Source organism: Centruroides sculpturatus, unplaced genomic scaffold (assembly GCF_000671375.1).
Source record: "Centruroides sculpturatus isolate CEXI.00-Female unplaced genomic scaffold, Cexi_2.0 scaffold523, whole genome shotgun sequence".
Taxonomy (NCBI): domain Eukaryota; kingdom Metazoa; phylum Arthropoda; class Arachnida; order Scorpiones; family Buthidae; genus Centruroides; species Centruroides sculpturatus.
Window position 1 is genome coordinate 381,268 of NW_019384774.1, and position 13,131 is coordinate 394,398.

Consider the following 13,131-nt stretch of genomic DNA (forward strand, 5'->3'; position numbering starts at 1 on the left):
AATACAGAATAAAATATAAAACTGTGTTTAAATATATCTCCAGTTTTAATTTATTGAAGTATCAAAAAATGATTTACTTACAACTAATATTTTTTAGAAGTTCGATTTACTTCAGGAAACTGATAAAATTCATTTCAAAATAAATTTTTATGAAGGGATGTCTACAAAAATTCGTCTATTAAAATTAATAAAACTTACCATTTCAATAATTGCTATTTAATACACTATGAATATATTAGTTGCTTCTTCGTATAAGGTTTCATTTCACGAAATTTTGTTAAATAAAACTGATGTAATACAAAAACTAAAATATTTATATATAATTGACAAACACGCCTCAATATTAATATTACTGTAGTATTATTATGTAAATGACATAATAATTCGAACTGGTAATAAAAGGAATTTTTTGGATCATAACCCGTTTCTGAATTATCAGGCCCGGTTGTGGATCCAGAAGTATCAACGCAGAGCTAACTCGGAAATTGAAATATTCAAATAACTAATCAATACGCGTGTTAACTAAATAGAGTAGAGCATCGATTATCCGAAAGAATTTCAGTCGGCAAATTTAAATTTTTGCCAGTGCTGTGGCGCTGCAATCTTTGGCTATGTCTTAGGTTACTACAATATTTTACGATATTGATACCAAATTAACTTCTGAAAAAAATTTTTATTGTTTTTATATTTTTCTATATATTTATTTTGTTTGTACAAAATAAAAAAATAATTTTTAACGATACAATTGTCCTCGTTAGGCTTAAAATCGACAAAAATTCAACGCGACACGACACGCAACGGAAAAAAATTTCAACATCGGATAACATTTTGAACAAAGAAAGGATGTGACACCCGTCAGTTTCCGAGAAAAGGGATGTTAAACTTTCTTTGCACAGGCGACTTGCTGATGAATCAGTTTTTTACACGGTGCAGGTTTACTAACTCCGTATTACCGGCTCATCTCTCACGTTTATATTTAAAAGATTTTTATTAATCTAAATTTAGATTAATAAACGAGTTAACTGGGTCTTGTCTGTCTTTCGGATCAAGTTCGCTAGAATCATTAATAGAAGAATAAACATAAGGTATTATTTTTTATAATTAAAAGTTAAATGATTTCGTGCGAAAAATATTCATAATATTTGTGTATTCTGTAAACGTGTATATCGCATAATAAAGATATTTTAGATGAAGGTATAACATTTTATTTCATTTAATTGAAATTAAGAAGCGTTACAATATTTCTGTTGGTTGACAATAAAAAGTCGTTGCCATTATTTTCCTCTGCATGTTTTTTTAGGAAGGGGCCAAACCACTGCTTGTTCGTACAAGTGTGTGCACCAGCACCCAAAAGCGTAGCAATAGCCGCCACTACCTTTTCCGTATCTGGCTTTGCATTCCCTCAAGCAATAATCGTTGTCTCCCAATTTAAAGCATTCGTATTTGCAGCCCGTGCTCATCTCCACCAGATAACCTTCCTTTGCCCACACTGTTCCTGCAACAAATACAAAAAAATAGTCTTTTTCAACCGAAAGAAATAATACTTATTAATACAATAAAATTAAAATATTTAATACTTTGCACTCAAATGTGTCAAAAATTACATTATTATTGTGCCACATGAAGTATAAAAACTGAAAACAGTCCTGATTATAAATATGCTATTTTAAACACTAGCGAGATGATTTGTCACTTCCTATCAGCGACTTATCGAGCCAGGAAACCGACATTATAATGAAAATCTTGTGGATACAATTTTTTGTAAATCTGAATTTATGATGTTATTCTATTAACACTTCTCTCAAGTCAACGGATAGATTGACTGCAAATGTTTATAGAATTCTATAAATCAAAAAGGAATTGCTAAACTATAATAATTGCCACTCATTTAGACAGGTCAACATATTCATACTTAAATGAAAAGACCATCACTGGTCAAGTAGTAGCATCATTAAACTGATTTACTTTACAGGTCTAACTCTTAACTAAGAGATTAAAGTAGTAGAGTAGTAGAGAATAGATATTAAAATAATGGAGATTAGTGACTCGTAGAATATCTCCCTTACAAGAATATTTTCTTGGCAGATTACCGTTGTGTTGCATTGCCATTCACGAATCGAGTGCAGATCTCATAACACGTAAATAATTCAACTTTAATTGAATTTATGGCATTTCGATCAATTTAATACAAATCGTTCTAATTTTTGAAACACTATGATGAGTTTATTCGAAGTTTTATAATTTTTCAACGAAATATTTCTATGAATTTCGATTTATGTCATATATAAAAAAACAAGCTATAATCTGTGAGTGTTTTCATTTCCACAAAAATGTACAATATAATGTAACAAATAAAACGCGAATTTCGTAACTTTTTAAGAAATGATGCCATTTAAAAAATTAACAACCAATGTCATCAATTATAAGTTCACACTCACCGACCAGGGCCAAACAAGCAGTGATGATCAACAACGAGTTCATCTTCGATGGTATCTAAACGAGTTTAGAATGAGTTACCACGAGCAGAAGTCGATATTTATACACATCCAATGCGAACAGGTACAACGCATGCACGCGGATTCTGCATGTTCGATCCATCTGTTTCCACCAATTATAACAACATTAATGAGCCATTAAACAGAGAGGTCACATTTTCAACTTTCTTTATATGCAGAAGAAATTAAATTCGTACCGAGACCGAAATGTTTATGTGAAATATAAATGAATACAGAAATGTCATTAAATTTTAAAAAACTAAAATCACTTATTTTACTTTAAGTCGAACAAGTTCTTGGAACACTTCACGATCATTTAGATATTTCATGTTTAGTGGCATGTAATAATATCTGGTGATTTTCTCGTTTGTCAAAGTCTGCATACATGAAATATTTCACGTAATTATCGACAAAGATACTTGAAAACAACGAAAGTGAAGATTTAAACATTGAATCTCTTCCTCTAAAGAACTTCAAACTTCTCTGTTAAGTGTTGCAGTTTATGTAGAATAAATGAGAATAAGAAGTATTGATTCATCAGAACAATAGAGAGCGAGAGAGGGGTCATATGTTGAATATATAACTGGAGTAAAGACGAACTTAATGTACATTTATATTTTTTATTGACATTTATTATTTGTTATTTTGTAAATTATTAGTGCAATCAACGCGAACATTTTTAATTTGCAGGCATTCGCTAAAGTCTAGCGTGAATTTCATTCGTTTTCTCATTAAAAATAACCTTTGCTATGTCATCCCCTCTTGAAAACGAAAAATCATTGTCAATTAGAAGTTTCACTGCATGAAAAATAAGTACTAATTTATTAAGTGTATTCTGAAATATTAAGAAGGAATTCAGAACAGGCTTTCACCAATGAATCGATTAAATATTAAAGAACTCGGCCTGGAAGAAACTGTTGTTTNGTAATATGGAACTCAACTCCTCCGAACTCTCTCTTTGCAAGCAGACATTCGTCCGGAGCAATTCAGGAAAAAAAAACACTAGGTAGAAAGTCAATTCTTCCCGAAAATATCGAAAAAGAGCTGCTGGAATATAGATTGTTGATGGAGGTCATATTTTTCTATTATAAAAGCAATTTTGCGATAAAATACATTGGAGTAAATAATTTTGTAATTATTTAACATTTTTTGTCTTTTCCTATTTGTTTTTGGCTACATTAAAACATTTTTTTGAAAATATACAGTAAGGTTCCATATTACCACCCGATTTTGTCTAAGCCTACTTTCGGACTTTTTGTACAAAAGCCTTCAAAACCATACTTATAATTTCACTAGCGAAAAATCCAATTAGGAACATTTAGTTTACTTGTTACCAGTACTTTTCGCACAAAAAATGTAGGTGTAGTTATGATACTTTGTTTACAATTCACTAAAAGGTAATTGGGGTTCCATAATACCACCTTCTTCTCTAATTTTTATATATTTAACTTACAATAATTTTATAAAAATTTACTAGCGGGACCACAAAACTAAGACTGTATATCGATCACTGACAACCAATTGCTTCAGACTTTTTTAAAATGTTCACTAATGTCAAATAAGATTACACTTTCATACCAACCGTTTTATATTCCGAAAAAATTAACGTATGCAATATTTCCGAAAAAATTAACGTATGAAAGTTTTTCTAGACTTTTTTCCCTCAGTTATGACGAACTTTGATGAGATAAAATGAAACTAGATTCGTTTCAAAACAATAATGAGTTTATCACTTAGTCTCATGTGTCAATAGATAATCAATAAAATTATAAATATAGGATGTATTACAGGATTACACACGGTATTTTAAATCAACTAAACACTAGTAGAAAACGGGTTAGCGGCATGGAGTTTATCGCGTTTTCTTCACGTAAATGCACTTCAATATTGTCCTGTTTTTTATACAATGCATTCGATCTCGTCTGCTATGATTTGAAAGACCTCAATTAAATCCGCTATAGCAGTGAAGTTATGTGGCCGAAGTCAACATACCCCTCCTTCAGAGCACTCCTAAAGGTATATGCCAGCAGAACAATGCTCGACCAAGTGTTTCCAGGAATGTTCAAGACTTTTCGAGATATGACAGATACGGCCATTTGAACATGTCTGGGACTGACCTGTCCGTTAATTAATTAACGTCCTCCAGCAGTGAGTACCAGTAAACTACGAATACAAGCAATTTTTCAGGACACCGTTCAAAGCCTTTTCAATTTATTGCCACGACTTACAGCAGCTCATAAAGATGTTACAAAATACTGATTTTATCAATTAATAACTATTGTATTGTTCTCAAGGTGTAATCTCTTATGTACAGTGATATCAGCAATGTATTTTATAACTTTCATCGTAATTGAATAATCATGGTGTTGCAATTTTCACAAACACTAATGTACAATGTAAGTAGATGGCCAAATTGCGACATGGTCAAGTTGCTAGCCTACCGCTCTGTAGAATTAACAACGAATTCGGGTCAAAAAACCACAGAAATTTTTCGGAATTGATCCATAGTATTTATGTCGGGCCCCGTTACTCACAACCCTGCTACCCTATTGTAAGCATTGCCGATTGAGCTTGGTGAAAATGCCCTTATACTGTCCACAGTCCTGTGTGAGGAAAACAATTTGCATACTTCAACGTCTTAGAAATATAAATTGAATAGTATGTCAGGAAATAAGTAACGTAAACGAAACTTTTCACAGGAATGCTAAGTTCTTCATGATCGGTATGTATGAAGTTTTGTGAATTCCTGCTAGAAAATTTTTGTAAAATTATTCTTTAATTTTATAAAAGAAAATACTTTTCAGAATAAAGCATAAATGTTGTTTATTCGCTTAATATAAATTTAAAATATTTCTATCAATTCCAGGAAAATTTTAAATCAATTATGACTAAAGCAATAATAATCTGAGAAAAAATCAAATTCTATTTTTGCATAATTTTACCTCATCGGCGTATAAAATCATGGTATGCTTCTCCCTTTTAGAGAATAAAGTACGAATTTCGTCAAACCAAGTAAATTTTAAACTATGTACACAATGGAGTTTGAAGATCATTTTACTCGATTATTATTCGAATTTTCATTTTTTTACATATTTAATTCGGGTTCTCGACTTCACAATGTAAGTATTGAAATGTGCCACAACATTTTAAGTAATGTAAACTAAATTTTAAGTTAATAAATTAATGTAGTCAAAAGGAGAGAAAAAAATAAAAGAGCGAAGGAAATAATTCGTTGTTGGTTTTAGTTACACAAATTCTATATGGTATAAGTATTGTTACTGTGTCATATGTTCGCTGTTGTTTTGTTTTTTCTATATTTGCAATTTCTATGATTATATTATTATTGTCTTGTGTTACCCGCAACGTGTGCTTTGAGGTTACAGAAACTTTTCTGTTTGCCACCCCTTTATTTCCAAAGAAAAACTATATGGATGATGAACACTGCACAGACAATAAAAGCATGTTTTTTCAATATGAAATATATATTCAGCTAAAGAAAACTAATTTCATTAAAATCTTTTTCCAGTATGCTGTCACCACTATTTTATCTGTGATCAACATTATATTGTTCATCAAAAGTGAATATCTCTTCACTGAATTCGATAGTATTTTAATGGTACAAGTTTTCTTGCTGTTCTCGGTGACTATTTCATTACTGTGGATTACCGAAATATTGAGACGGATAAAGTAAGTTGTTTTTTTGTTTATTGTATTTGATTGATGATTTTGATTTATTATTTGAATTAACTTTTTTTTTATTTTAGGAATATACTTTTTAATTCTAAGAAGTCTGGTCATTGTCATCGTTTATTTAATATAGTTCTGATCATTTTTCAAGTTTCTATCTTTCACGTTACATTATACCAGACTTTTAAAGGTTTTTCCAAACTTTCCAAATGAAGAATGCAACCGGAAAATTGATTGTTAGACGGGAACGTACAGTTGTAACCCTCTTTTAGAAAGAAAGAATGTTGTCACAATTTACGATTCGAAATAGTTGTGGAGAATTTTTAGACGAATTCTTCTTAAAATGAATGTTTGAAATTTGACAAACGTTTTTGTTGTAGCGCGTTTTATCATTCTTGTAAGTACAGTACATAGCTCCAATGTAGCATAGGAGCTTTTTATAAATGTATCTAATGAAATTTTAAGACAAATGTTTTATAGCACTTATTTTAAAATTATTTGGTGGCTTATGTGTCTGTATTCATTGTAAGTATAATAGTTTCTCACAGAACGTTTGTACTGTCAAATTATCTCGACACTAAATAAAACTGGCATATTACACATCTCATGCAGTGTATATGAAATTTAAGATCGATTATAAAAAGTTCTAACGAAACGAAACTGTTCATTAACCACTATATACTATAGTATATAATAATACTACCGTTCACTTTTAGAATTTATTTCAAATTTTCTAATTAGGGTAAATTCTCTGGCTTCACATATGTGAGTGGAGAGTCTGCACCTGGAATGTATGACCCATTTACATCATACATTCAAAAAATACTCTTGATACATTAATTAATAATAAATAAATTCTAACATTTACTAATTTCTTTTGTATATGTAAATGCAGTTTAACACATTTGAGTTCATTTTGATACGTGCTTCTTGTCCTTTATTACTTATACACTCACTGGCCAATGAATTAAAAACCCCTTGCATATTTATTAAAAGTAATTTTGCAGCTTATGTGCAAAACACTTGAGTCGTATGTGTCACAATGTGTTCAGAAGCTCCTATTTAAGAATGCTGCTGCTAAATATAGTCATTAAGTTTATTAAAATTGGAAAGGCGAAGGACTTGACAGTTTCAAAAAGGGCTAATTATAAGTACCCGTTTCCCTGGAAACATGATTTTAAGAACTGTACAGCTGACTGGTTTTTCCAAAGACGAGTTATCCCTAGTGTTTAAAATAAATGAATTAGCCCATTTTTTATCATGTTATTCTCCATGTTATTTTATATAGCCTTTGAAAAATTTTGTTATTATATATCTATTTATTTTTATTTATCTAGATTTAGTTTACACTGAAAAAATTAAACAAATAATTTAGAACTGCATATTTGAGATGTTTTATTAATGTGAAATTATATATTACTATTTTGAATTTAAGTAGATTTGAAATATTATAACTAAATTAAACACCAGAACACTTGCTGAGATTACTGCAATTTAATATTCAAACTCTTTCAGCCTATTTTTATAAGCCATCCTCAGGAAATTATAGTTCCACAAACGAATACAAAACTTTGACATTTAGTATTGTTATAGAAAAGATTTAATACTAGGCCGGAGAAAGTGGCGAGATCAATAGTACAGTGCTTACATTTGGAAATGAAAAGGATATAAACAGATTGTGACTTATTACTTTTTTAAAAGTGATAATGGATTATACGTCTGAAATCAGTGGGAGCATCAGAAATGATTTTCCATGATATTTCGATGGCATATCGAGTAGTAATTTCTTGATGTATTAATTATTTTACCGTATTTCTTTTTGGATCTAAAATGTATGACAGATACTCAGAATATGTTCAACTAACATTATGTATAAATTTTGTATATTATTATTTTACTTCACTAATCGACAATAATTAATTATTGAATAGTGCTTGTGTTTAATGTGTCTGGAATTTCATTGGAAAAGCTAAGAACGTTGTCTAAAAAGCTAAGGAAATTTAACAAACACGCCTCAATATTAATATTAATGTAGTATTATTATGTATATGACATAATAATTTAAACTGGTAATTCAAGGAATTTTTTGAATCGTGACCCGTTTCAGAATTTTTAGGCCCGGTTGTGGATCCAGAAGTATCAAAGCAAAGCTAACTCGAAAATTAAAATATTTAAATAACTAATAACGTTATTTAAATAATATTTAAATAACGTTTTGACTAAATACAGTAGAGCGTCGATTATTCGAAAGTCAATTATCCGAAACGTCAATTATCTGAAAGAATTCAGTTGGGAAATTTAAATTTTTTCCAGTGCTGTGGCGCTGCAATCTTTGGCTACGTCTTGGGATACTCAAATATTTTACGTTTTTGATACTAAATTAACTTCTGAAGTATAATTTTTTTATTGTTTTTATATTTTTCAATATATTTATTTTCTATCAAATAAAAAAATAATTTTTAACGATACAATTGTCTTTGTTAGGCTTAACATCGAAAAAATTCAACGCGAAGCGACACGCAACGAAAAAATTTCAACATGGGGTAAATTAGTACGTTTTTCGTACACGATCGGTAATCCGAAAAATAAATTATCCAAACAACCTTAGTCCCCAATTGATTCGGATAATCGACGCTCTACTGTAATTGTGTACTTATAAATATAATATTTCGTTAAGCAGGTTAAATAACCAAAAATACTATTTATTCAATTCATCTACATATGCATTTCGAATTTACGTAAACTCTAACCTTCTTCAGTGTTGTATAGCGTACTTTTTACGTATTCTTAGAAAAACAATAAATACTTATTTATTTCACCAGTAAGACAATTGCACGGAATTTATAAAGTTTCTTATCATTTCCAATGCACTGTACTTAACATAAGATTAATATATGCTAAGATTATTCTGTTATCGTGTTTCGATCCCTTTTTATTGATAAAAATCTTTATTTAATAAAGATTTTTATCAGTAAAAAGGTTGTGAATGTATATAAAGGTTAACATTATTAACATTTGAAACAATAGCAATTAGTACAATCAATGCAGTTTCAATTTAAGAAAACATGACAAAAAGTCTGTAGTAAAAAATAATTGTAAACAGATTTATTAAATACTTGTAATTAGTTTATCCGATGTGATATATGAAAAGTGTACAGTTCACTCTTCTGAACAAACCATATATCGCGGCTTCGGTTTTCTGCTTGCCAGTGGAAGAAGCAGAAGATAAGAGAATAACAATATTTTCTCATATATATTCCATTTTCATCATTTTAAGTTAAAAATAATCTCTAATATTTTAAGTTTTCGTTTAGACAAAAGACTTTTCTTAAAATATGATCACAGTCTGTATAAAAATTTGACGCTTTCTTCAATTTTACTAATCCAGAAAACGGAAAATGTAGAGATGGAGCTATCTACAAATAAAAATACAATGGTCTCTTTCTATGTCACGATAGTTTCAATTTTTTATAGTTTAAACAAAATTTTGTCATAGAAACTATTCAAAATACAATAGATGCATTCAGTGCACGTCGATCTAACTCTACTATGTACTTTCAAACAAAAGATAAAAATAATGGAATGCTCTACACTAATTAATACTTTCATTACACAAAATTTAACCTCTTGGGATTAACTACTGAAAAAACTATTTTTTTATTGAAGTTTTGTTATGCTTTTGACCTTTAGGTGTCACTTATTAGTAAATTGTTTTTCTAAATTTTTTTTGTTCTGGTCATTAAAAAATGTATGTGTCATATATGACACAATGGTTCTCTACCTATACAAAATTCAAACTTTTCCGTTCATGTAAAAATGGTTTATTTGACTGTTTTTGTACATTATTTGACATTTTATATTTACATATGATATGCTTTGAAACAATTTTTATTTTACTAAGGCACAGATGTATTTTGCAGTATATACAGTACATTGTAGCTCATACACTTTTACATTTTTACATTGGGCAGTGGTAATTTTTGCAATTTACAATGATTTCTGGCATGTGTTTTGCTTCACTTTTGCATTGTATTGCACTGGGATGCAAAGTTAAAGTATTTTTTGTATAATTTTCTTTTTTTTCGTCATTTTTATTGATCCCTTTTTTCTTATTGCCTGTACTCTCTGAATGTGATAGCGATTCTGACACTTTTTTAATTTGTTCTTTGAGCAGACTAATGACTTGCACTCTCCAGGACAGTCTGCTCAAAGAACAAATGTTTATCACTGTCTTTATCATTGAGCCAGCCTTCCACTTCAGACAAATTTTTATCAATATCATGTATCATATCGTGTTTCCTATCATATTTCTTATTGTTTTCGACTGTTGACAATGAGAAATTAAAACTGAATCATTAACATTTATTATAAATATATAATTTATGATATTAAGAATTTATAAGTTTTTAATAAAAAAAATCTTGCAGACCAAATAAATAAGTAGTCAAAAAAATTTAAAGAAATTTGTGATGAATAAGAATAAATAATAATTTTTTTAATAAATTAATTGAATAAAAAATGATAATAAATAATAAAATACATATTGCGGTCATAATCACCAAATATCTATGAAAGTAAATAACTTGCTAATATGTAAACAGTTTATACACTGTAATGTAATTATTGTAACATATAGACCCAATGTGTCGTATACGACACGTTGAAAAGTTAGCTCATCTCATAAAATATTGTTATTAATATAGTTTTTAAAAAATTATTTTATATTATCTTAGAAGTCTCCTCAACAAAAATATGTATAAATTGTAAAATTATAATCAATAGAAATAGAGAAAATTAAATACTGACATCAAGCAGTCATACTTATGATCACTTTTAACAACATATGCTCAAACAATCACTTATATTTTCCTTTGTTTCTGTCACAGTGGAATGCATGTGGTCTAATAAGCTTCACTAAACTCTAATGTCAAAATGTATAACTAATATAATTGTTTAGCAAGCAAAAAAGCAGAGCTGCTTCTCATTTTTTGGAAGGAAAATTGCGTGTCATATACGACACAAGGCATCCCAAAAGGTTAAACCGGAAAAATTTCTGTCATTATTACATTAATAACACGAAGAAATCAGTCTCCATTGTACTCGGCTAGAGATGGTTCGGTTAAGCTTTTGTTTAAGTAAAATTTCGGCTCTTTAAGTAAAATTTCGGCGTCGCCAGGTAGCGAAAGGACGTGGCGAGAGACGCAGGAGCAGATGCTGTTGAAGGTAAGTGTACAATCTGGTTTCAAAACGGTTTTCTATTAGCCTAAGTAGTGACGGTCACCTCCAAAGAGGTAGGTCAGGTTCTGGCAACATATCGAAAATCAGAGCAATAATTCCAATTGTACATGTTTGCAATTGTAGCCGCTACTAAAAATGTGCCAGATTCCTAATGATCATCCCAAACCAGTTATTTGGGGTTGTTATTATTATATGTGGAGCGCAATACCCTACTGTTCCTTGCAGAAGAACCAAAAAACATAGATGACTTTTATACTTCATAAATTACAGATTCATTATAAAAAATGCAAATTAAATCTTTCACTAATTTGACTATTAATGACGTCATACTGGAACTGAATAATGCTGAGAATTTCGAAACATATTATTGTTCACTCTTTTCTTCCATTCATTCTCTTTACAGCATAAAACGTTCTAAAAGTCAAATATTATATGAAATTAGCATAAATTGCATACAATATGAGTGATGAACAACACTATACAATTCTGTTTAGATCTTTCCAGAAAACTCCGAAGGAATTTTCAACGTAAATAAAAGATATGAATTTCGAATTTAAATTTGAAAAACATCATTATTTCGATACTTCTAAAGGGAGTCTGGTAGTCTGTCAGTTGTTCGAGTCTTTTTATTTTTTGCAACTCGGGCCAACAGTACAGAGTAACATGTTCAATTTACATATTTCAGCATCCAAAATTGAAGTATCATGTATCGTACAATAGATTCATTAAAGAAACTTTTATAGAAACGTTATATTTAGAATTTTTACAGAGCTTAATGTGAGATCCGCGAGATAGTTTTGTGAGGTCGCCGACTTTTGGGGCAATGCGTTAATTGCGCGTCAGGAAAACCTAGGGTCAAACCGTATGTGGGTGGTGGCGGTAGGAGACAAAGATAACAAGTGTCTTACACGAACACCGTTTATTTTGAGATAAGGTTAACTCACATAATGACAATAACAATGCGATCTAGATCGGCTTTGGTGGGAGCTCCTTGATGTCGATGAACGGGCGCTGACTGGTGTTCCGGGCTTGACAGAAGAGTGTCCGTTGCACAGGTGCCTCTGTCCGGTGATGTTGAGGATGCATGCAGATTTTGGTCACTGGTGGAGAACCTTGTCCGGGTGGAACCTCCGAGGATTGGCTGCGAATCGGCTCGGAGAGAAGCGGCTGAGAATATCCCTGCTGTCCTTGAGATTCGGGGGTTTTATAAGATTTTCCTCGAATCTTACCCTTTTGATTGGTCCCGTTCACCCTTTCCCTTACACCGATTGGTCCCGTTCACCTTCTCCCTTACCCCAATTGGTCATTTTTTTGTTTCTAGGCAAAACTTGAGACCGATCCGGGTCGGGAAAAGGTCGGAGAGGTGATGACAAAGCTTTTAATGTTCGCGCTCGTCGACCCGACACTTGTTCGCGAGCATCTCGACAAAGCTCTTTCTCTCTGATGCCATTCCCCCGTTGTTTATTATCGCGTCGCTTTTGTTTTACGATTCGAAAATAGTTTTCGTCCCATCTGGGTTCTGTCATTAACACACCCTCTTGACCCGATTCTATCTTCGAACTTTTCTGACGGTAAAGTTTGTAAATAGTCGTAATTTCGACGCGCTTTTACGATCATCACAGTTTTTTATCAATATAAAATAATTTTAAATTATTATTATCGAAAATAACATTTTAAACAAAAAAAGGATGTAACACCCGTCAATTTCCGA

At 30.8% G+C, this 13,131-nt stretch overlaps 1 protein-coding gene across 1 annotated transcript; it reads right to left on the reverse strand.

Moving 5' to 3' along the window:
- Window positions 1-1,166: 1,166 nt before the first annotated feature.
- LOC111629053 (toxin Cll2b-like) lies at window positions 1,167-2,545 on the reverse strand. Its single transcript, XM_023372921.1, has 2 exons — window positions 2,439-2,545; window positions 1,167-1,495 (listed from the first exon to the last, which is right to left on the reverse strand). The coding sequence occupies exons 1-2, from the start codon at window positions 2,479-2,481 to the stop codon at window positions 1,275-1,277; spliced, it is 264 nt and encodes an 87-aa protein (XP_023228689.1). The 5' UTR covers window positions 2,482-2,545; the 3' UTR covers window positions 1,167-1,274.
- Window positions 2,546-13,131: the final 10,586 nt, after the last annotated feature.